The 24,815-nt window shown below is 39.7% G+C and overlaps 1 protein-coding gene across 3 annotated transcripts; it reads right to left on the reverse strand.

Annotated features, from left to right (window-relative positions):
* Positions 1-628: 628 nt before the first annotated feature.
* ppid (peptidylprolyl isomerase D) lies at positions 629-23,287 on the reverse strand. 3 transcript variants are annotated; one of them, XM_059964941.1, is made up of 10 exons: positions 22,813-23,013; positions 16,678-16,818; positions 16,441-16,547; positions 15,430-15,618; positions 13,839-13,961; positions 9,450-9,556; positions 5,510-5,657; positions 1,970-2,056; positions 1,782-1,824; positions 629-1,658 (listed from the first exon to the last, which is right to left on the reverse strand). In XM_059964941.1, the coding sequence occupies exons 1-10, from the start codon at positions 22,895-22,897 to the stop codon at positions 1,570-1,572; spliced, it is 1,119 nt and encodes a 372-aa protein (XP_059820924.1). In that variant the 5' UTR covers positions 22,898-23,013; the 3' UTR covers positions 629-1,569. The 3 variants fall into 3 exon arrangements, with proteins under 3 accessions (XP_059820924.1, XP_059820925.1, XP_059820926.1); XM_059964942.1 differs by lacking the exons at positions 629-1,658; positions 1,782-1,824; positions 1,970-2,056 and having other exon boundaries at positions 5,521-8,487; positions 22,813-23,287; XM_059964943.1 differs by lacking the exons at positions 629-1,658; positions 1,782-1,824; positions 1,970-2,056; positions 5,510-5,657; positions 9,450-9,556 and having other exon boundaries at positions 15,358-15,618; positions 22,813-23,019.
* Between the last annotated feature and the right edge of the window lie 1,528 nt (positions 23,288-24,815).

Genomic DNA, 24,815 nt, shown 5'->3' on the forward strand with positions numbered 1-24,815 from the left:
GTCAACTTTACCCCTAAAACTGCATTAAAATAAACACACCTCAGCCCATCCACCCCACTGTGTCTGCTGCCGTGCCTGTTCTTTTAAGTTGACTTAATTGTCCACAGATTTCATGATCTTATGAAGAATCATCGCCATGGTTGGCCAACTATGAGCAAGGGCTTGAGATACTCCCTTTGGCCCAACAAGTCCATACCAAGCACATTGTCTACCACGTTACTCCCAATTTCCTGCACTCACTCCCATATCCCTCCATTCCTCGTATCTGTCCAAGTGCTTCTTGTACTATTGTACCTGCCTCAACCACTTTCTCTGGCAGCTCATTCCATATACACACCACCCTCTGCGTGAAAAAAAGTTACCCTTCAGATTCCTTTTAAAACTTTCCCCTCTCTCCCTAGATCCATGGCATCTAGTTTTGGACACACCTACACTGGGGGAAAAGACCATTACCATCTGCTTACCTGAGCCTCTCATAATTTTAAACACTTCCAAATCGTTGCCCTTACTTTCCTTTGTTCTCAGGAATAACCTAACCTGGCCAACATCTCCCTATAACTCAGGCCCTCTAGTTCCTTGGATAATTCTAACTTCAACGTTAATAAATCTAAAGCAATTTTTTTTTTTAAATTCAAGGATAAAATTTATTAGTTTCCATGCACACATATAACATGTAAACTGAAGTTCAGTTACTACTGTGTACTGTCAGCAATAAACATTTCATTTTTACATTAATCATTAAACAATATACGTAGAAGACAAAGTAAAAAGCATCAATTTATGCTTTAATTGTACTTATGAAAATAATATCCAATGGTGTTTCACACAAAAAATGCTGGAGGAATTCTGGAGGTCAGGTAGCATCTATGGAGGGAAATGAACTGTCGAAGGGTCTCCGCCCGAAATGTCGACAATGCTTCTCCCTGTAGATGCTGCCTGGCCAGCTGTGTTCCACCAGGATTTTGTGTGTGTTGCTTGAATTTCCAGCATCTGCAGATTTCCTCATGTTTGTCAACCATTCATGCTGAGACCGTTCATCAGAACTAAGAAGACAGAGGGCAGGGGCCAGAACAGAAGGAGCATAAGATGACAGGTGATAGGTGAGCACAGGTGGAAGGGGAAGGATGGAAAGTGGAAAGACACAAAAGGCTACAGAAGGAATCTGATAGGATAGAGAAGATCAAATAAAGGGAAGGAGGAGGGTAATCAGAGGGAGGAAGTTGTGGGTGATGGGGAGGTCACAAGGGCAGACAGGGTTACAATGGCAAGTTAAAGAAAGAACAATTCTTCTTACATGTATTATTTCTTGTATGCAACTACTGTGGAGAGAACCCTCAACCTAGCTGGCAGGAAAAAGTTAGAACTTTATTTTCAAAATTTATTTTAATATTTTAACAATTTTATTACACATGGCATAGTTAAATTTCAATGTGTATTTTCACCATCTAGTCTGATTGTTTTCTATAGAATTATCTGACAGATAACAGATCCAACAAACAGAAGTGCCCAAGAAAATTAAGGTCAAAAAATATTATGCTATTTTGAACTGTTTTAAAAAAAAACAAATTATCAAGCAAACATTTTTGCATAAGCTGCCTTTTCCTTCTCTTTTTCTTCCTTCTTCTTCTGTTTCACTCGGAGTATTTCGTTATTTATAGCTGTAAGAATTTAACAAAAAGAAAAGCATTTAATACTTGTGAGCCAAGGAAAATTCTAATTTATTTTCTTTGTTACTCTTGCCAGCATCAGAAGCAAACTTCTGAATGATTTTTACTACTTGCCTTTGTCTTCAGGTGTTATTTCCTGAGCTTTCTTAAGATCACCCTACAGAAGGGAAAAAAAATAAGTTACTCCTATGTTATACTAGTATCCTTTAAGTTCTTAAATCTCTTCTCCCAAATTAGCAATGTCTTCTGCAAGAGATTAAAGAAAAATACGCCAATCGTAAAAAGGTAACGTGCTACTATACCAGTGCCTGGTCGTAATCCTTCTTCGCTTGCCAAGCCTGTGCCCTTCTGTAAAGTGCCTTCGTGTTTGATTGATTAATCGTCAAAGCCTTTTAAAAAGAAAAGTATTAGATAAGAGATCAGTTTCCTGCGATTTATTAAACTTCAGCTTTGCAGTGTCAAAGCAAAGCAGGGTAAATTTACTTTGAACTTTGAAATGAGGTGATTGAACTATTTTACAGGAGTTATCTTTTCAATCTATAAATTCACCACAGCTTATACCATTTGGCAGTGCAGCAGAGATGGTGGAGAGAAACTGTCCAAAGCAGGCTCACCACAGCAGCCACAGTAATGATGGCAGCTATTGGGAAGATTATGTTGTAAGTAAAATACACTAAAGAGAAAAATAATCCAATCCTACAAAAAACTGAAAAATATCAAGAAAACTGTTCCTTAATGCTAACATTTAACCACATAAATACATATACTCTCTTACACATTCTCGCCTGATTCACAGCCCATGGTACTCAGTTGTACTGTCTAAAGCACTAAAACATGGATGAGGAAACGCTGAGTATAAAGATAAATATTTGCTTCACGTCCTCCACTGGGACAAAACACTGCTAGGATTAGGAAGGGGACTACGTGAACCAGGATGGAAGGTGTGGGAAGGTGCAGAAGGGTGCCTCTAAGAGTAATATGGCTCATAAGGATGCACCTCACAGGCAGAGAACCTCTGCAGCATCCATTGCATATTTATCTCCAGATTTAAATTCCTTAAAAAATACTCTTTGCCCAATCGGCCTAAGGCTAAGCATTGTGGGAGGTGTGTGTGTGCGCGGAATCTGCCTTCACAAGTTTCCAATTCAGAGCCGGATAATCTTTTAAATGATATCTAAATATGGAATTGCCAAGTAACATCTCTTTTCTGGCCCTGGGAGCTTACATATACATCCATAAAACTAATAATGTGCATTGCATGACAACTAAGATCATCGTTATGAGCCTAACACTGCGCAAACACCAGAAAATATACTGTGGATATTATCAGAAAGTGCATTGCTGAAGACTATCACAGTTTTAACCAGAGATGATTACAGAAATTTCTCCAGGCTATAGCAATTTTTAAAACTTTTATTTTGAGATGCAGCGCAGAACAGGCCCTTTCAGCCCAACGAGCCACACAGCTCAGCAACCCCCAATGCAACGCTAGCTTAATATGGGACAATTCACAATAACCAATTAACCTACCAACCGCTACATCTTTGGATTGTAAGAGAAAACCAGAGCACCCAGAGGAAACACACACGTGGTCACAGAGAGAACTTACAAAATCGGTACAGACAACGACAGAAAATGAATCTGGGTTGCTCTTACTGCAAAGCGTTCTGCTAACCGCTGTATTAGCCTAATCATGGGACCAATTATATATGTATTGAGATACAGCCCGGGATAGTCCCTTCAAGCCACGGTGTCCAGCAACCCCCAAACCAACTAGCTTAACCCCCAAACCAACTAGCTTAATCACGGGCCAACTTACAATGACCAATTAACCTACCAACCATGTCTTTGGATTGTGGGAGGAAACTGGAGCACCTGGAGGAAACCCACACGCTCATGGGAAGAATGTACTAACTTCCTACAGACAACATCGGAATTGAACTCTGATGTCCTGAGCTCTATTAGTGTCACATTATCTGCCACACTACCGTGGCGTCAGTGCAATTGATTTAAATTCTAGACAAGAGTTCCCTGGACTTTTCCACAATCACATGGCCACTGAATGGCCAAAGCTCTTATGCCTAATAAAGTCACCTCTTTAGTCCAGAGGTCCCCAATCCCTAGGTTCAAGTACATTAAAATATAATTTCTAACACCAGAATATAGACTGGGTGGAATGTATGCTGCAAATACCCACTTTTCAAAAGCATTTTTCCTGACTTGGGAATTTCTAAGATAATATTTTTAACTAAGACATGGAGAAAGGTAATATGCAACATAATTGGAGTCCTACTTAACAGTCCCTCAAAGCAAAGAGCTGAAAACTTAGAGCTAAGTGGGTGGGGAAAGGTTCAGAACTCAGGCTGATGTGTCTTAAAGGGGGAGAATCAGAATCAGGTTTAATACCACCGGCATATATAACGAAATTTGTTAACTTACCAACAGCAGTACAATGTAATACATAATAAATGTAGAAAATAAATAAATTACAGAAAATATACATGTTTTTATATTAAATAGTTAAAATAAAATAAAAATAGTGTGAAGAGAAATAATAAAGAAGTGTGTTAGTGTTGAATGCACATTCATGGGTTCAATGTCCATTCAGAAATCGGATGGCAGAGGGGAAGAAACTTCCCAAATCGCTGAGTGGGGGCACATAGTAAGGAACCATATTTTAAGAACATTTTTCCACAGACATCGGAAGTAAGGATGACCTCCTTTAGTGGGATTACCTTCACTAAAAGGACAGCAGCAATTCCAAAGGCAACTTAAATTACTTATCATCCCTGACACCCGTTTCTTTCCAACACACAATATTCTTTCAGATACAAAATCTGCTTTCATGCCCAAAGTACAACTGAAGAACAACAGATCATCCTACTGATACATGTTTTTAGAAAAAAAAATATTTTTTAGATACTGGGAAATCAAAATATATTGCTATCCGGTGGGGCCCAAGTGCCTTTGTACATAAATCAGTGGAAGCAAACATTCAGATACTTTAAGCAACTAGAAATCCAAGTTGTATTTTGGCTTTTCTTGCAGATTATATGGATAGAAGAGCATAAAAACATAATGCTCTAATTATACGGAGCAGTAATGCAACCATGCCTGGAATACTACTTGATAACCTTGTCTCCCTACCCAAAGAATAGAGAACAGCAAAGGTTCACTGGATTGATTTCTGGGATGGTGGGTTTGGCTGGGCCTATACTTTTAATTTTGGAGAACATGAGGTGGCCTTGTTAAAACATACAAAATTCTTAAGATTGAGAGGATAGATGCAGGAATTCTGCTTTGGACATCCAGTAAAAAGAATCACAACATTGGTGCTAAAGACCAAGCCAAGGAAAATTTTTTTCACCCAAAAGGTAATGAATTGTCAGAATTCTCTATCCAAGATGTGTGTGTATATTAATAATAGAAGACATTTTAAAATTATTTGTATATTTGAAAAGCAGAGTGTAAGAAAATTGTGCTATTAACTTATTCACCATAATTTAGCTGAATGCAGATTAAGTATGAGGGACTGAACTATCTGTTCCTGCTTAAAGCATTTTTCAGCTCCTAATTAGCTGTTGCTTATTTTATCTTATGAAAATTTGCAAGCAAAACCATTAATCGTTGAGGTTTCTTGATCAATCCTCTTCAATTTTCCCCATCAGACTTCTTTTTCTGTTTACTTTATTCTAAAGTTGTTCAAATAAAAGAAACCCCAATCCATAGGGAAAAAGAATTTCCCTTGTAAACCAAAGATAAACATCATGGCAAAATCATATTATCATTTAAATTAAAAAACCCTTTTGCATCAAAGATAGAAGTTTCAGGTAAACACAAACCTCATCACAACTTTCAATGGTGCCATCCCAGTCAGAAATTTTCAGCTTGCAGGCAGCTATGTTCAGATGACAACTTAGTGCAACAGAATCCAGTTTTGTAATCTCTGCTGATTTTTGACTAATTTCATTTCTTAATGTGTCCATATATCTTAGAGAAATATTTGAAGATTAAAATCAGTCATTTTGCAAAATTCAAACAAATTCAAAACAGGAGTACATTCTGAACCACTTACATTGTCATTTCCATCATTCCCCAGGTAAATTACGCCTGTTAAAACACTTGCTTGCAGTTTTCTCCACTTACCCACTTCACTTCCCGCCTAATCCATTTTCTGCTATGTCCTTTCCATCGCTGAAAATATGCTCTTTCCCCCTTCAACTGCGTCAAGTTTAAGCGAAAGCCTTGCTAAAATAAAACAACTGTGACCTTCAATCTGCTATCGAGAAACTATTCCAAAAGAACGTCATGGCTGAGCCTGATCCAATACTCACCCACATTCACATATGCAATTTTCAAGCAACTGTTCTAGGATGGAGAGAAAACTCTGTATGATGTTCACTATCATTTCTCTATTACATACACATGTAAACTCAGCCATAAGACTATAAGACTTATGAGGAGAATTAGTCTATTCAGTTCAAGTCTGCTCCACCATTTCATTATAGCTAATATATTATCCTGCACCTTCCAACTTGCGCCCAGAAACTCCAGCCATTGCTGTTCTGCCATCATCCCTGCTAGTGTTCCCTTCCAATCAACTTTAGCCAGATTATCTCTCATGCCTCTATAAATTCCTTCATTCCATTGTAATACTAATACATCTGACTTTACCTTCTCTCTCTCTCTCAAACTGCAGGATGTATTCTATCAGTGTCAGACTTGACTTAATGACTGACCAACAACAATTTGTAACATCAACATAAAGATTTGAACCCGTTCAGCTTAACCTATGTTTCTATATTACTTGTCCAGGTGTGGGAGGGGTTTATTTGATGCTGCGATCTAGCACAGCAAGATTTCAACCAAGTTTCCAGCAGTTTATCCACTATGTTGTTCACCATAGATCTGGTTAAGCAACCTTGATCTCTTCCAGGAATCTGTTGCTTGGATCCTCAAAATATAAATTGCCAGAGCATGTGGCTTCCTTTCACTTTCAGAAATCATCATGGTAGATTGCCTGGTTTAGAGCCCAACAGTAAAGAAAGGGCATTTACATTTGTGCAAGGGGCTGAGTCCCACTGCCATTTTATATTGTGTTTTAATTTTTTAGTGTTAACTTCTGGACCAGAAAGGTACATTGTCTGGCATGGCTCCACTCAGCAAAATGAAGTCAGAACCCCACATCAGGTTGAATTGATAATATAGACTTTAATGATCAATATTTGGAGTGCAATGTGCACAAACAACAGAGTGATCTGGTATAACTCCCAGGTAAATAAACTAAGGTAGGTATATTCAATGGAAAAGATGTGCCAACCTACTACATCTTTTGAGATGATGTTCATGTTTTTATTTCATCAAGGGCTGATGGTGTCACTGGCCTTCACCATCCACTATGGTCTTCCATATTGGAGAGAAATTAAAATTCAAGCACATTGGTAAGACCTTAGTCACCTACAGTACTGTGCAAAAAGTCTTTTGTCACATGTAAAATAAAAATCTGTAGAGTGAAAATGCTTTCAAAAATAATGAAATGAAAATTTTCTAAATATCAAAAAACTACTACAAAGAGCAATAAACAGTACAAAGCTAAATAGAAATCAGTATTTGGCGAGACCACCTTTTGCCTTTAAAAGCAGCAGGAAGGCTGTTCCAGGCACCTTGGGGAACGGGCCACGGTTACTGTGTGCAGGCTTTGACTGTCTCTCCAGGTAATCCCAGACACCCTTGATGTTGTTGAGATCGGGGCTCTGGAAACCATACTATCTGTTGCAGAACTCCTTGTTCTTCCCTTTGCTGAAGTTAGTTCTTTATGACCTTGGCCGTGTGTTTGGGGTCATTGTCCTGCTCCAGATTGAAGTTGGGACCGATCAGGCACCTTCCCGATGGTATTACATGATGCATGAGAATCTACTTGTACTTCTCAGCATTGTGGATTCCATTAATTCTGACCAGATCACCAACTCCATTTGCAGTAATACAGCTCCAAACCTCTACTGTGCTTCACTGTTAGCTGTAGGCACTCATCCACGTTGCACTCTCCAAGTCTCCTACAGACACATTGCCGTCCTGCTTGAACCACAAATTTCAAACTATGACTCATCGGTCCAGAGCACTTGCTGCCATTGTTCAACACCCCAGTCCTTGTGTTTTTGTGTGTAGGTGAGTTTCCACTTCAGAGGAGTGGCATTTTGGCAGCAACTCTTCCATGAAGACCACTTCTTGTCTGACAAGACTTTTCTGGACCGTAGATGGGTGTACTTGTGTTCCAGTAGTTTTTGTAAGATCAGAACCGATTGGAGTGCAGGATCTTTTCCGATTTAGAAGAATCTTCTGCTTGATGCATCTCTTGCCTGCTGCACTCAATTTTTGAGTGTGTTTCTGGTCCTCAACCTTGCCTGTTCCTTTGTGCTCCTTCAGAAAATCCTGGAGACAACATCTTGAAACTCCTGTCTGCCGTGTAATTTCTGCTTCAGAGAGACCTTGCTGATGCGGCTCTCATTGTTATATTCATGGTGTAAGAACTGTCACATCTGCCACACCTTCACCTTTTAGTTTGGTAGCAGACATGTTAGGATTTCAAATTCATATTGCTGGATCCAGGTCTCTAGATGATAGTCAGGTAATATAACTTGAATGTAAATGAAGAGGAATTACAACTGATGAAATAAAGTAGGGATGCAAGATCAAGTATTTATTTATTTATTTATTCCCTTTTGTATTGCACAGTTTATTGTCTTTTGCGTGTTGGTTGTTTGTCCGTCCTGTTGGGAGCAGTCTTTCAATGATTCTAGTGTTTCTTGAATTCACAGCAGACCTTAATGGGAATTAAATTCAGATCTCTGAATAGTAGTCATGATGTGGAGTACAAATTACAATAGGTGATAGAAAAGGCATTTTTATGGGCAATATTACAATATAAAATATGATCATAATATAATGATAGTCAAAGGGATTTCAATATGCAGGTAGATTAAGAAAATCAGCTTGATATTGAATCCCTGTAGAAGGAATTTATAGAAACAGAGAAGAAATTCAGAAATTGGAGGTATATAGGGACAAGGGATCCCAATGCAGGATTCCCTAAAGGTTAACTTGTAGGTTCAGTTGATGGTAAGGAAGCAAATGCAATGTTAGCATTCATTTTGAAAGAATGAAGTATTGAGGCCTTTTAAGACATTGATCAGACCTCGTATGAAACATTATGAGTAGTTTAGGCCCCTTATCCAAGGATGTACAGTCATTGGAGAGTGCCCACAAAAGGTTTACAAGACTGATCTGGAAATTAAAGGGTTAAAGTAGGAGTATTATTTGATGGCTCTGAACTTGTTATCGCTGGAGTTTAGGAGAATGAGGGGGAGGGGTGATCTCACTGAAACCTGCCATACTGAAAAGCCTGGATAGAGTGGATATGGAGAGGGTATGTTCAATATTGGGAATGCTTAGGACCAGAAGGCACAGCTTCAGAATAGAAAACATCCTTTTAGAACAAAGATGATGTGGCATTTCCAGAAGATGGTGAATCTGTGAAACTCATTGCTACAGATGGCAGTAGAAGCCAAGTCACTGGATATATTTAAAGCAAAGGTTGATAGGTAAGGGTGTCAAAGATTATTGGGGGGGAAGGCAGGAGAATGCAATTGAGAGGGGTAAGTCAGCCAAGATCAAATAGTGTAGCAAACTTGATGGACTGAATGCCCCAATTCTGCTTTGTCTAATGGCCAGCACAAATTCAAGTTCAATCAAGTCTATCAGCACATTCTAGCCTCGCATGATTACCTTAAAGCCTTGGAGTATTTCTTGTCTGCCATAATCCAGTTCTGAGATTTAAAGAAGTTATTCCCAAGATTCTTTAAGTCTTCTGCAATCCGAAAAATGGTATCAATCTGTTTAAATAATTTTAATGAAGCTTGGTCATTCTATGAAAATACATTGAAACAATGAACGTACAGATTAGAAGAAGAACCTCACATGCTATCCCAGTTATTCTTCCAAATTATTGCTTGAGTTATTTTTCCATTTTTGTTCTCTTACAGCATTTCTAAATAGCTGGATCATCTCGTCAGCAGACTGAAGTCTGTCCTAACAGGGCATGTAGCAACCCTGTGAGTTTTAGAAGTCACCCGCAAAGGAAAATAGTTAAATGGCTCCCAAATTTTTTGATTCACTTTCCCTTGGGTTTAATTGTTTTTGTATTCTGCTAGAGTGCACAAATTTTAACAGCTTAGAAATCAACAGAATTATAGAACTCATTCTCCAAAGTACCTATGTTACATCCAGCTTTCTATTGTGTACTTATGCACCTAGAGTTTTGCATAGAGCCCTAAATTTCAGATCAATGGGATTAGCACGGGCATAGGAAATAAGATGTAAAAACGTAGCAGTGATTCTTGCAACACTTCTTAAAAACAAGACATGAAAAATGCTAAGATTTTCAAAGTTGCTCAATTCAGCAAAGTCTAAATCAATTCTACCCTGTCCACTAATAAAATCAATATCTATATTCTGTAGCTGCATTTAAACAGCACTCTATTGTTAGAATTCAAATAGTTACTTTATGTTTCGGTCCATATCTTTGCTTGATCAATGTCAAAATGGTTCCACTATTTTGATGTACTTAACCTGTACACCAACTGAAGTGTACAGAGAGCAAAATGATCAATTTGTGTCAGCAACTGCAGAAGTCACAGAATTCGGAACCACTAATATAGCACATTAATCATGCTTGTTCCAGTGAGCAAGTGGTGATTCTGATCGTATATGACACACAGCTGTGTCAGCTAAAAGCCACAAAGGCCAGAGGCTATCTTCAACACCACGCTGCAGCAGGCTCAAGAATACATACAGAAAGCGAACATCAACAGCTTTTCTTCATGGCCTTTATCATGAATCTGGACTTTTAAGGGCAAAAAGTTCTACGATATCATTTTCCTCATATTTCAAATGAGCAGATTCAACAGGGGCACACTTTTTGTTGATGAGGACAAAGCACTTAACTTCCAAAGTTGTGCACTATCAAACCCCCTAAATATCATATGAAACAAATTCCAGTTTGGTTTTAAGCAATACAATAGTGAGAATTCTCATGATCCCTCAGTAGGATTCAACTGAGCTTTGTGGATTTAATTCTTAGTCTGGTTAATAGGAGCAGAATTAGGCTGCTTCCCCCATCAAATCTTCTCCAACATTACATCATGGACGATTCCTCTCAACCCCATTCACCTGCTTTCTTCCCATAACCTTTGTCTCCCCGATTAATCAACCCTCCACCTTAAATATACCAAATGACCTGTCTTGCACAGCCATCTGTGGCAATGAATCCCACAGATTCACCACAAACTGGCTGAAGAATATTTTCATAATCTCTGTTCTAAATGGACATCGCTCAATTCTGAGGCTGTACCTCTGGTCCTATCGGAAACATCTTCTCCATATTCACTTAATCCAGACCTTTCAATATCTGATAGGGTGAAATGAGATTCCCCACCCACCCCCCATTTTTCTAAACTCCAGTGAGTACAGGTGAAGAGCTATCAAATACTGCTCTTAGTTGAACCATTCATTCCAGGAATCATTTTTGTGAACCTCCTCTGGACCGACTCCAATGCCAGCACATCTTTTCTTACACAAGGAGCCCAAAACTGCTCATAATACTCCAAGTATAATCTGACCAATGCCTTGTAAACCCTCAGCATTTACATCCTTTCTTTTATTTTCTAGTTCTCTTGAAATAAATGCTAACATTCCATTGTCTTCCTTATCACCAACTCAACCTGCAAGTTAACCTTCAGGGAATCCTGCACGTGGATTCCCAAGTCCATTTGTAGCTGATTTTCTAATTTTCTCCCCATTTAGAAAATAGTCCACACCTTTATTCTCCCAAAGTGCATGACCGTACACTTCCCTACACTAATTTCCATCTGCCCCATCTTCCACTTCTTTGCCCATTCTGCTAATCTATTTAAGTCTTTCTGCAGACTCCCTGCTTCAACACTACCTCCCCCCATCTATTATTATATCATTCGCAAATTTGGCCAGAAAACTATCAGCTCCATTGTTCAAATTATTGACATATAACGTAAAATGCTGCCCTAACACTGACCCCTGAACACTAGTCACTGGCAGCCAACCAGAAAAGGCTCCCTTCATTACCACTCTCTGCCACCCACCAAATAGCCAATCTTTTATCTGTGCTAGTATCTTTCCTGTAATACCATGGATTCTTATTAAACCGCCTCCCGTGAAAATATGAATAAACAAAATCCACCAATTCTCCTTTGTCTACTAATTGTTATTTCTTCAAAGAATTCCAACAGATTTGTCAGGCACGATTTCCCCTTCAAAATAACCATACTTTATTTTACCATTGTCACGTTCCTCCGAGTACCCTGAAACCTCATCCTTAGTAAGTGGGGAGGGACAAATGGACAAGGGAATCACAGAGGGAGTGATCCCTGCAAAAAGCAGTGGGAGGGGTGTGGGGGGAAAATAAAGATATGTTTGGTGGTAGGATCCCGTTGAAGATAGCAGAAGTTGCAGAGAATGATGTGTTGGATATGGAGGGTCAGGGATGGTAGATAAGGATAAGTGAAACTGCCCTTATGTTAAGATGGCGGGAAGATGGATTGAGCACAAACATTTGGGAAATGGAGGAGATGTGGGTGAGGGCAGCATAAATGGTGGAGGAAACTCCATTCTTTGAAGAAAGAGGACATTTATGATGTCCGGGAAAGGAAAGGAACAGATGTGGCAGAGACAACGGAATTGAGAAAAGGGAATAGCCTTTTTATAGGCTGACAGTGGGAAGAGGTATAGTCAAGACAACAAGTGAGAATAGGTAGGCTTATAAAAGATGTCAGTCAACAGTTTATCTCCACAGAGAGACTGAGAAAGGGGAGAGAGGTGTCAGAAATGGACTAAGTGAATTTAAGGGCAGGGTGGAATTTGGAGACAAAGTTGATGATTTTGACAAGCTCAGTGTGGGTGCATGAAGCAGCACCAATGTAGTTGTCAATGTAGCAGAGGAAGATTTGGGGAGCATTACCATGGAAGGCTTTGAACATGGACTGTTCTACATTAACCAATGAAAAGACAGGCACATTAACCAATGAAAAGACAGGCATAGCTGGAACCCATGCAGGTGCCCATGGCATCCCAAAGTCTGGAGGAAGTAGGAGACGAGGGAAAAGTCGTTGACAGCGCGGACCATTTCTACCAGATGGAGAATGATGGTGGTGGAGGAAAACTAGTTGGTTCTTTTATTGAGAAGGAAGCAGAGAGTTTTAAGATCTTATTGATGGGGGATAGAAGTGTAAAGAGACTGGACATCCATGGTGAAAATGAGGTGGACAAGGCCAGGAAATTGAAAGTTAATGAAGGGATCAAGAGCATGATAAGTGTTAAGGAGGTAGTTGGGAGAGACTGAACCAAGGGGATAGATATTGGTATGAAAACATGAGTTCAGAGTGCAGGCAGAGTCAATGGGCCCCTATGGATACCCATCGAGTCTGGAGAAAGTGAGAACAGCTGAAGGAAAAATTTTCCAGGGTGAGGACCAGTTCTGCAGAATTTTATTTCTCTTATATTTTTGGCTAGCTTACCTTCATATTTCATCTATTCTGCCTTTATGGCTTTTCTCGTTGCCTTCTGTTGGTTTTTGAAAAATTCCCAATCCTCCAGCTTCTATCTTTTGTTATATTACATGCACTCTCTTTTGCTTTTAGACTGTCTTTGACATCCCTTGTCAGCTACAGTTGCTTCATCCTCCCTTCAGAATATTTCTTCATCTTTGGGATGTATCTATCCTGTGTCTTCCTTATTTCCCCCATAAACACCAGCCATCAGACAAGGAATGAATGGGAGCATTTAATTACTGATCTTTAGTTAAGCTGGAAGATACGGTTACCATTCACAATTCTAATCTAGTGACCTCCCACTCAACAATGAAAGAGCACAAGACCAGACAGGGATTTAAGTTGCTAACAATTGCTTTTGGAGAACAGTTGGACAGTTGGAAAATATCCACAGAAATGAAATGGGGGAGGGAGGGGAGAGAAACCATCCACTGATTGGAATTCTAGCCTGCTTTTAGGTAAGGAGTGGTGAAGAAGAACAGTGAAGACATACAGGTTTCCTCGATAATATATTTGGAAAGAGCTACAAACTTACATCAGTTATATCTTCTTCATTATCTTCTGGAAAGTCTGGGTATGCATCCCCTGATCCATCAGCAGGAGCAAGACCTAAATCATCTCCTTCTTTAAGTTCACCACAGTTTTCTATAATACATTGCTGAAGAAATGCAAATACACCTTTAGTAAACAGCCTAGCACAGATTAAATGTTGACTGTATTAAGAATATTCAGCAAATGAAAACATTTACTTTTATCAGAAACTTATATTTCTGTTTCTTTCGTTACAAATTAGGACAGGTTTATTATATCTTGAAAGGTTATACTATATTTCTAGAAATTGTTCTCAAGCATAATTTAATGTTGGTGATGTCCAGTAACAACTTGAATATATGAAGTAAGACTGTAGATAACATGAAAACTGTTGCACCCCGACAAGTCCTACGCTACAATTAGGCAGAAGATAGGTAGAACAACTGCAATTGAAATTTAATCCTGATAGGCCTGAGGTGATGCACTTTGTCAAGTTTAATAAAGGTATGGCATATACAACGAATGGGAGAGCCTAGAGAATATTGATAAACTGGGAACAGTGTACAAAACCAAAGAACTCCGAAATGGAAGACATATGGGAATGTTGCCAGAGAATCAGAGGTGGGAGGATATGGTACAATTTTGTAAAATATAGGTTTAACCACTTTTTACAGCTCTGTTCCCCACACTATAGGAAGGGTATAATTGTACTGGAGAGGCTACAGAGGAAATTCGTGAGGATATTGTCTGGGCAAGTGTGTTTCAGTTATGAGGAGTGACTGGATAAACCAGGAGTGTTTTTTCTTGGAGCCAAAGAGAATACAAAGGAATGGGAGCATAACTAAGGCAGACAGTGGGAAACTTTTCCCCAGAGCAGAGGTGGGCGAAGGTTTAGCAAAAGGTTTAAGAAGTTCAGAAGGGATTTGGGGTAAAAGCATTTTTTAACTCAAGGATGATGTAAACCTGGAACTCACTGAAGGTTTGTTCACAAGATTTAAAAAATATCAAGAACACTGAATCACTAAGGCAAAGAAAGCAATGACAGAGTGCTATAAATGGGATTTGACATGAGCACCATAGCCTTTCTTTCCATGATAAAAGAAGATTTAAGTTACAAGCAATCTTCTGGTGTCAAATAGGACACGAGGCAAAGATTAAACTGGCTCTGACAAAGTGTCTCAGACTTGAAGCATCAATTAATTTCTTCTTTTCACAGATGCAGTCTGACCTGCTGAGTTTTTCATGAATTTCTGTCATTATTTTAGATGTAAGCATTTAAGGTTTTTTGGATTTTCAGTCAAATAGTCGTGTCTCTACAGATACTGTTATACTTGAAAAATTATTTAGCATTTGTCACTGAAAGCCAAGAAAACCACGACTGGTGAACACATTTCTAGGTTACAGCTCCATGACTAAAAATTGAGAACAGTTCTGCAACAAACTCAAAAGCAATCTGCTCAGAATTGGTAGTTAAAAGTGAAATAGTCAAAAAGCAAGAGTAAAAATTGTATTCTAAAACTTACATAAAATATCGATCATCAATAATCCCAAAAGATATATCTGGACCTGTTCTTTTTTTTTGATGTTCTTCTCACCTTTGCAGGCTTCTCAGCTTCTACTTCAACATTTTCCAGCATCTTTACCACTCCCAATCCTTTCAATGTCTGACCAAAAACCACATGCTTGTTGTCTAGATGAGGAGTAGGCACTGTAATAATGAAGAACTGCGAGCCATTGGTGTTTGGTCCTGCATTGGCCATACTAAGCAGTCCTACTTGGTCATGCTGCGGGAGGAAGGTAAATAACTTCACTGAAAATATATACAAGGAAACTATACAAATTGCAGTGCTACTTATAACTGCACATGAGGGAGCTTACACGTTAAGAGTGGCATGGTAGCAAAGTGGTTAGCGCAACATTTTACAGTACAGGCAATGCCGGTTCAATTCCTGCCACTGCCTGTAAGGAGTTTATAAGTTCTCCCCATAACTGCGTGGGTTTCCTCTGGGTGCTCTGGCTTCCTCCCACAATCCAAAGACCTACCGGCTGGTATTTTAGTCACTGTAAATTGTCCTGTGATTGGGCTCGGATTAAATCGGGGATTGCTGGGCAGCACAGCTGAAAGAGCCTATTCCGTGCTGCATCTCAATAAATAAATAAACTTGTAAATGAGGGAGCATTACTAAACTACAGCAGAAATCATAACAGCATTACTTTGGCTCTACCTTTTAGGTCAATTTATTTATGTTATACTTATTTCATAGCATGTCTGCTGACACATTCATTAATGCAATTAATTCATCAATGTGTGAAATCCACTGCCACATACAACTACTGAGAGTGTTCTTTTGAATATCTTTCAGCAGTTTTGCTAATGATTAGAAATATAAATCAGCAAATGTTATAATACGAGGGCACCTGAATTAGTTAAGAAAAATGCAGAACTTTGTGCTCAAATGAATATCAAAGTTCCCTTTACTCTACTCAATGTTTACAAACCTCGCATTTTACATACTCTGTGGTAAATCTATATTGTCAACTATCAGCAATACAATTACTGGTCCAGTTAGTACACGTGTTCACAACACATTCAATCGCTTTTTAACCTTGTAATGAAAATTTTCATCTTCAAATTTCTCTCCATAGATACTTTCTCCTCCAGTTCCATTGTGATTGGAAAAATCTCCTCCTTGAATCATAAACTTCTTTATAACTATAAAGATTGAAAACATTTGAGCAATTACTTGTAATAGTAATTCATTTTTTAAACAATAATCTATTCAAAGTTAAAATTTAAGCTCATTACGTTTGTTTATAGCATCCAAGTTAAGCAACTGACTTACTCCTGTGGAAGGGGCAGCCTTTGAAATGCAGAGGTTTTCCAGTGGTCGGCCCAACTCCCTTCTCTCCAGTGCATAACGCTCGGAAATTTTCAGCTGTTTTAGGACAAACATCGGCAAAGAGTTCCAGAACTATCCGCCCAACTACAAGAATAAAGATACCAGAAATTTCAGATAAAAGGATTATTAAAATAAAACTAATTAAAACATTTTAGACAATTAAAATTAATAGGAAATTTAATATTTCAGCAGTCTACCATCAGCAGTGTTCATCTACATATACCCATTAACCCTGTCCAGCTTCTTTTCTGTAAATATTATCCTCAAAGCTGAGCCATCATCTTTGAGGACTCTGTATTGAGAGAAGACTATAGCGATCAATAAAATGCTTTCTTTTTAATGACCGTGGTGTAGCGGTGTGCTACACGCAGCGCTAAAATTATGACACGGAGTCGGTAATTGCAGTCAAAGAAAAAACTTAATTCGAAATACCCAGCCTTGCTTTTAAGCCTCCCTCAACCTGCCCCCTGTGGCGCAGAGGATCCAAAGCTCTGTGCTCGCAAACTCCCGTAGGCTATCTCCCTTAGCCGGAACGCTGGCTAATTGTGAGCCGGTTCGGATGTGCCAGGAAATGGGTCGCCACAGTGGAAGAATTTTCATCAATTTAAAAGAATACAATCTCAATAGGCTGAATGGCCACCTTTCTGTCCTATTATCCATGCTTAAAGCAGAATTGCACATCACAAATGTAATTCTGGTAAATTACACAAACTTAAGCTTATATGACCTTAACTATTACATTATTAAACTTTTACCACGGTTTCCACAGATATTGTGCTCCATGAATCTACAGTCCTTATCCACAAGGGGTTGGTTCCAGGACCCCTTGCGGCTACCAAAAAACACGGATGCTCAAGTCCCTTATTTAACCTGTTTCAGTGCGGTGGACTTTAGGACCCAACGGAGTTCTGAATATGCAGTGTTTCTGTTCACTAAAATAATCATTTTCACGATTAAAAATAAAATGGAAATAAAGCGATCAGAAAGAGGTGAAACGCCATCGGTCATTGGAAAAGCGTTAGGCTACAGTCAGTCAACGATCAGAACAATTTTAAAGGATAAAGTGAGAAAGGCCCTGCCCCGATCAAAGCTACAATTATTACCAAGCAACGCAGTGGTTTAATTATTGAAATACATAAGTTTCTTAAGTGTTTTATATGCATAGAAAGGTAAAATATATACTATTTTCTAAGACAAACATTCGACTGACGCTAAATAATACTGAATGTAGCTGTTCCGACTTACTTAGTAAGAAAACTTACGATTTTTTTCGAAACCAATCCACAATAACCTACACACATCTTCCCGTATACTTTAAATCATCTCTACATTACATACAATACCTAATACAATGTAAATGCTATGTAAATAGTTTTTATACTACATTGTTTAGGGAATAATGACAAGAAAAAAAGTCTGTACATGCTCGAACGAGTGCTGGAAGAGCACTTCCAGGGTTTCTCGATTCGCAGTTGGTTGAATTCGCGCATGTGGAACTCGCGGATAAGGAGGGCCGACTGTATTGTGAGCCATAGTATGAAAAACGGAACAAAATGCGGGTTTACAGACATCATTTGAAATCTAGTTCACATGCAATCAATTTTCCTTCAGCTGGCAAGGAAAATACTAATGGCATCATTTTAGGCTATAAACTATATCAAGCCGTTTTGAGTTAAGACATCCCAGTTCTGCTCTCGTGTGCTTGGCAGATATATAATCAAATTATTCTAAAATACTGTTTGTCAGTAAAAAGTGATTATAATTATTTTATTTCTTACATCCAAGGGAATAAAAATCTTTATGTTGTATCTCCGCCCGCAATGTACACATGAAATATGGGAGGATATTTTCCAAACATTAAAACTGTATCCATGTATGTACAGTCAGATCAATGTGTATTGATAAATCTGATGGCCTGTGGTCCTGGCCTTAATGCAACAGTACTGTTTGCCAGACGGTAGCAACTGAAACAGTTTGTGGTTGGGGTGGCTGGAGTCCCTGATGATCCTTCGGGCACTTTTTATGCACCTGCTACTGTAAGTGTCCTGAATAGAGGAAAGTTCACATCCACAGATGCGCTGGGCTGTCTGAACCACTCTCTGCAGTTCCTGTACCAGGCGGTGACACAGCCAGCCAGGATGCTCTTGCCAGTGCTCCTGTATAATAAAGTCCTGAGGATTTGAGGACTCATGCGAAACTTCTTCAGCTGCCTGAGGTGAAAGAGGTACTGTTGTGCTTTTTGCACCACACAGCTGGTACGTACAGTCCAGGGGAGATCTTCGGTGATGTGTATACTGAGGAACTTTAAACTACTCACCTTCTCAACTACAGTCCCATTGATGTCAAAAGGAGCTAGCCTATCTCCATTCCTCCTGTAATCCACAATCAACTCCTTCCATATATTCCATGGTGTATATGGTGACACTATAAATTTTAATAAGGGAACCATGGGTCCCAAAAACGTGGTGCAAGCACCACAGCAGTTTGACACATGGTAATAATGGTGTGCACTCAATTCAGTAAATTGCCCAGTCTTGCCCCCAACACCAGTTGAACTCATATTACAGGAAGTATGAGTTCAACTGGCTTCAGCGTCGCAATATAAATGGGCCATGAAGCGTGGCAAAGTTTTTCTAGCAGTTACCAGAATTACATTTTTAATTGCTAATAATTAATTTTATTTTGACATAATGATTTTAAAATCTCCACTATCCTAACCCCACCCAATCAAGAATTCCTGTTCAAATCAAATCCACGCTGGCCACATACAAGATCAATCCAGCTAGAACTGCAGCAAATGGAAGAACACACTGGTGTTAAACATCCAATGATATCTGAAGCATAGGTACATATATAGTTAAACCAGGGGTCGGCAACCCGCGGCTCCAGAGCCACATGCGGCTCTTTCATCTCTCTGTTGCGGCTCCCCGTGGTTTGTTAGTTTTTGAAATGTAATTCGAAATTTGAAGATTATGGTGATCTTGTACAATCTAAAAACGTTGTGGAGACCCCGTTTCCTGGCACATCCGAACCGGCTCACAATTAGCCACTGTTCCGGCTAAGGGAGATAGCCTACGGGGGTTTGCGAATAGGTGTCTTTTGGAGCATCCGTGCCCACGGGGACGGGTTGAGGGAGGCTTTAAAGCAAGGCTGTTTAGTTCGAATAAAGTTACCTTTGACTGCAGTGTCTTTATTTTAAAAGAACAAACAGTCCATGCAATACCCCGTTGCTGCCGGTTATAAAAACAGATAAATTTAAGTGGAGATTGGTGCATGATTTGTGAGCGGTAAATGATGTGGTAGAGGACTGGCCAGCGGTAGTCCCCAACCCACACACACTTTTGACTAATGTTCCACCAGAAGCAAGTTACTTTTCAGTGATTGATTTGTGTTCGGCTTTCATCAGCATTCCTCTGCGCTACACGCAGCGCTACACCGCTACAACGTGTTTTTTATCGCTATTAATATACATCACCACTGCCAATGCCTGACACCCGCCAGTGCGCACTTTCTTTTAATTCTTCGATCCAAGGTAGGCTAACTATGGAGTAACCTTCAACCCAATGTCTTTTTTTCGGAGTTCAAAATGTTTTTGTTGCATGCAGAAATGTAATTTCGTTTTCTCTGCAGGAGTTCATCAATTTCATAAATGCAACACATTATAGTTTGTTTATACATAGCATAAAGGCAAAAAAAAAACGTATGCAGTGTTATTTCATTTTCAATGTCAAACGGGTTTTGTGGCTCCCAGTGTTTTCTTTTCTGTGGGAAATGGGTCCATATTGGCTCTTTCAGTGGTAAATGTTGCCGACCCCTGAGTTAAACCTTTACAAAACACTACTCTGGTCACCACACTAGGATGTGACAGCACTACAGGGGATTTAGAAGATTCACCAGAATACTCCCCTGGAGGAAGTACTTCAGCTGGCTAACCAGATAGGCTGACTTTGTTTTTCTTCAGTGAAGGCTTGTGAGGTGAATGGGGGGGGGGGGGGGGGGGAGAGAGGTTAGAGTGAGAATGGTGAGCCTTATGAGGTATACAGTTACGAGTAGCAAAGAGTGAGAAATCATTTTTACTTTATATTTCTATAACCAGGGGACAGAGGAATACAGCAAGGGGAAGCGTTTAAAACAGGATTCAAGGAAGATTTTCACCCAGAATACTTCTAAAATGGTAGAATGCATTGCCCAAGGAGTTGGAGAAAAATATTCTCACAACAATTAAGTTGTTATTAGATGAGTACTGGAAACATTGTGGCCGACAAGACTTTAGGCCAAGTACTGGATAAAGGGATAAGTATACTGAGACATCCGAAGGCTGGCATGGGCATAGTGGGCAGAGGAATCTTTTCTTGTGCTATATGACTCTAAGGCCACTGCCTTGCCCTTCAGCTTTAGCTCTAAATTATCCTCGAGGTACTTTCCATGCAATCTTTGGAACAATGCCGGATGGAGGCACAGATTACTTTTCTTGGCTAAGGAGTGGAGACTCAGAATAAAGGTTAGACTGGTTAAGATTAAGATGAGAAATTCCTTTACTTGGAGTAATAAATCGTCGGCATTCTTGCCCCAGATGATGTGGAGGTTCAGTTATCAATTCATTCAAAGCAGAAATCAATAGATTTATGCTCAATCCCCAGATGTAGGTCCAGGAATTTAATCCAGAATGTCTGTGAAGTCTTTGTACTGTACTTTTATTCCCTGCAATAATGCATTTTCTAAATTAGAACACCTATCAATCCAGCTAGGTAATATCTTCATTACATCTCCAAATGAAAGGCTGTTTTACATATTTTCCCAGAGTAAAATGCTCGTTTAGAATTGACAATACAGTCAGAACATTATTCCATTTTCCCAACCAAGAAAATAACAAAAGCATCCTTGGATATAACATTTGGCAGAATTAATTAGTATATGTTATCAAGTGAGAATTGCAGTGTTATTGCCAACTAACTTGCTCCCGACTCCTGTGCAATGTTCTCCTATATCCTGGTACCCCTTTAGTAGTGGATCTTGCCAACCAAGCATCCTTCCAGACTTTTACTCCAAAACTCCAGGTTTTATTTTGATGTCACTGTCAGATCGAGCTGATTTTGCCCTCCTCTTCTAAACCCAATCACCACACTTTCTCATCCAAAAAAAAATCTATTCTTAATTTCTATTGCTTCAATCCCACTTTTGGGAGAAATGAAAGTCTATCAACACTCCCTGGAGCTCCCTTGGATACTCATATCCACTAGCATCCATCCCTCTTCCTAAAGAGATTTCCCATGAAACTGGCCATAATGTAATATTTCCTCCTTTCCCAAAGTCCAAGCCATAAATACTCTAAGCAAATCGGTAATGTATTTATACAGGCTCTCAAATAGAATACCATACTCACCGTTTACTTTGCTCCCACCTTTCCAATACGTGGTTCGGCTTAAAAATGGTTATACTAATTAACCGAAAATGGACCACATTGCTGAATGTTTGTCTTCATTCCATTCACATGTGAGAACCCATATTTTTAAGCGATTGATCATTCCCAATTCTCTGTCTGGAGTTGATACCGTTCCAATTAAGTTTAACATGCGCTCATAAGCCTATGTTAAATCTTCCTACTAGACCTGACAGCTCTCCTTTACGTTCTCTCAAAACCTGATCGTTTGCCCCTCCCACAGTTGCGCTTTTGCCTACCAAGGCTTTTAGTCATTTAACTACTCCTGTATTCTAACCCGTCACGCATTTGCCCTTGGTGTCCGTTTCCCTCCTCTTCCCCTGTACCTGACAACCCATTTACCTCAGATGATTCCCAGTTCTGACGATCTGGAGCATTAGCCGAGCCTCAACCTCCCCGTGCTGCCCGACTTGCTGGAAATTTAACCCTAAAGCAGTCCTTCCCGACTTTTGAAAAACCTTCCTCGCTTCAGAAGGCCCCAGAGCCCTCACGCACCACGGTTTCCTCATCGAAGCTCAAACAGTGGACAACTGCTGTCTTTGGCAGGACGAGTATGGGAAGGCGCAATCCCCAGCCACCGAGGAGCAGGGAGCGTGCAGCCAAAACACCTCCGGCCTCCCTCCCCCCCAGCTCCCTACCTAACTCGCCCGCCATGCTCACGTCCAGAAAGACCCGCGGGTTCGCCGCATTAGCGGGCTTCACTTCGGGAGAAGGATTCGCCATTCCCAACGACTGCAGCCGCACACACACGGATGATTTCCGCTCACACTCAAACGGATATCCGCTCTCACGCTGCGGAAAAAGGCCTCGACGGGCAGATTTAAAAACCAGGTGCAAGTAGCTGAACCGAACGGCCAAGTGCTTTTTATAAAGAGCAAGGGAGAAATTGAAAGCCAGTGTGCAGTTTCAGCAAGTCGTTGTGAAAGCCTTGATTGTAGGAGGATGAGAGGACAGTTTTTGTTTCAACTTTATAAATTTGTAATGAGACTGCAGTAGGAAAGCTGCCTCGAGGTCTGGCCTTCCTTCCTAAGAAGGGTATAGAGACAATAGACAATAGGGGCAGCTGTAGGCCATTCGGCCCTTCGAGCCAGCCGCGCCAGTCACTGTGATCTTGGCTGATCATCCACAATCAGTACCCCGTTCCTGCCTTCTCCCTATATCCCTTGACTCCGCTATCTTTAGGAGTTCTGTATCCCAGTCTATTTCTAATAGCAGGAGAAAAGCAATAGTTTGCTGGATAAATCCCTGAAATTATGGGTGTGCCATACCTGGGAAGATTGTGCAGATTGTCTAACCGTTTTGTATTTGGGGGAAAGGAATTAATTGAAACACGCAAAATCCTTGTTAGTGAAAATGCAGGGATAATGTTTTCTTGCCGAAGGGTTTCGGCCCGAAACGTCGACTGTACGTTTTTCCATAGTTGCTGCCTGCCTGCTGAGTTCCTCCAGCATTTTGTGTGTGTTGCACGATTTCCAGGATCTGCAGATTTTCTCTTGTTTGAGATAATGCTTTCCCGGCGCGGGATACCCAGAGCCACGGGACACAAGTCTCAGAGTTCAAGACAGAGGAGAAAAGTCTTCATCTATACAGTAGCGAGTCCTTTGAATTCTCTGCAAAGAGGACTGACTGTTGATGTTAAATGAATCAGAGTATGTGGGGTTAATGCAGAAAAGTAGCAATTCCAAAATAAATAATATATAAAATATGTTTTAGTTTTTAGAACATTAGAAAGTTTTTGACAAGAACAGGCCATTCGGCCCAACAAAGCTCGCCAAATTCCTATTCACATAGTGTGCTGAAATAACTATTGAGTTTAGATTTGAAAGTCTCTAAGGTATTACTTTTAGCTACACAACTATGTATGTGTACAACTTGCTGTGGAAAGAAATGCTTCCTAATGTTAGTCTGAAATCTCCCCTTAACCAGTCTCCACCTATGGCCCCAAGTCCTCATTGATGGATTAAATTTGAAGTGGCAGCTGGCATCCACCTTACTTATACCCTGAATGATTCTGAACTCTTCTATCATGTCTTCTCTCATTTATGTCTATTTAGGCTAAAAAATTGTAATTTGTTCAATCGTTCTTCATAGCTCATACCCTGCAGGTCTGGAATGAGTCTTGTCACCGTTCTCTGAACCCTCTATGATGCTTTCACATCCCTCACAAAGTATGGCCAAAATTGTACGCAGTACTCAAGGTGTGGCCTCATAAGTGCATTATATAGCATAAGGAGAATGTCTCTAGATTTGAACTCCACTGATCACATTATATAGCCCAACATTCTATTAGCCTTCGTAATCACTTCTGTGCATTGTTTAGTTATTGATAGTGATGAGTCTACCAGGACACCCAGATCCTTCTCATACAGTGCACTTTCTAACTCAAAACCCCCATTGTATATTTATATTTAATATTTCAACTTCCTATATGTAATATTTTACATTTGTTTATATTAAATTTCTTCTGCCATTTATCTGCCCATATCTGGATTTTGTTCAGATCTAACTGTATTGATTCTGCAGCCTGAATGTTAATTTTGTGTAATTGGCAAACTTTATTAGTGTATTTATCTGCTTATCCAGATCATTAGTGTAAATTAAAACAGCAGCAGCCCTAAAGCATATCCCTACAGAATCCCAC

Source organism: Hypanus sabinus, chromosome 3 (genome assembly GCF_030144855.1).
Source record: "Hypanus sabinus isolate sHypSab1 chromosome 3, sHypSab1.hap1, whole genome shotgun sequence".
NCBI classification, from domain to species: Eukaryota; Metazoa; Chordata; class Chondrichthyes; order Myliobatiformes; family Dasyatidae; genus Hypanus; species Hypanus sabinus.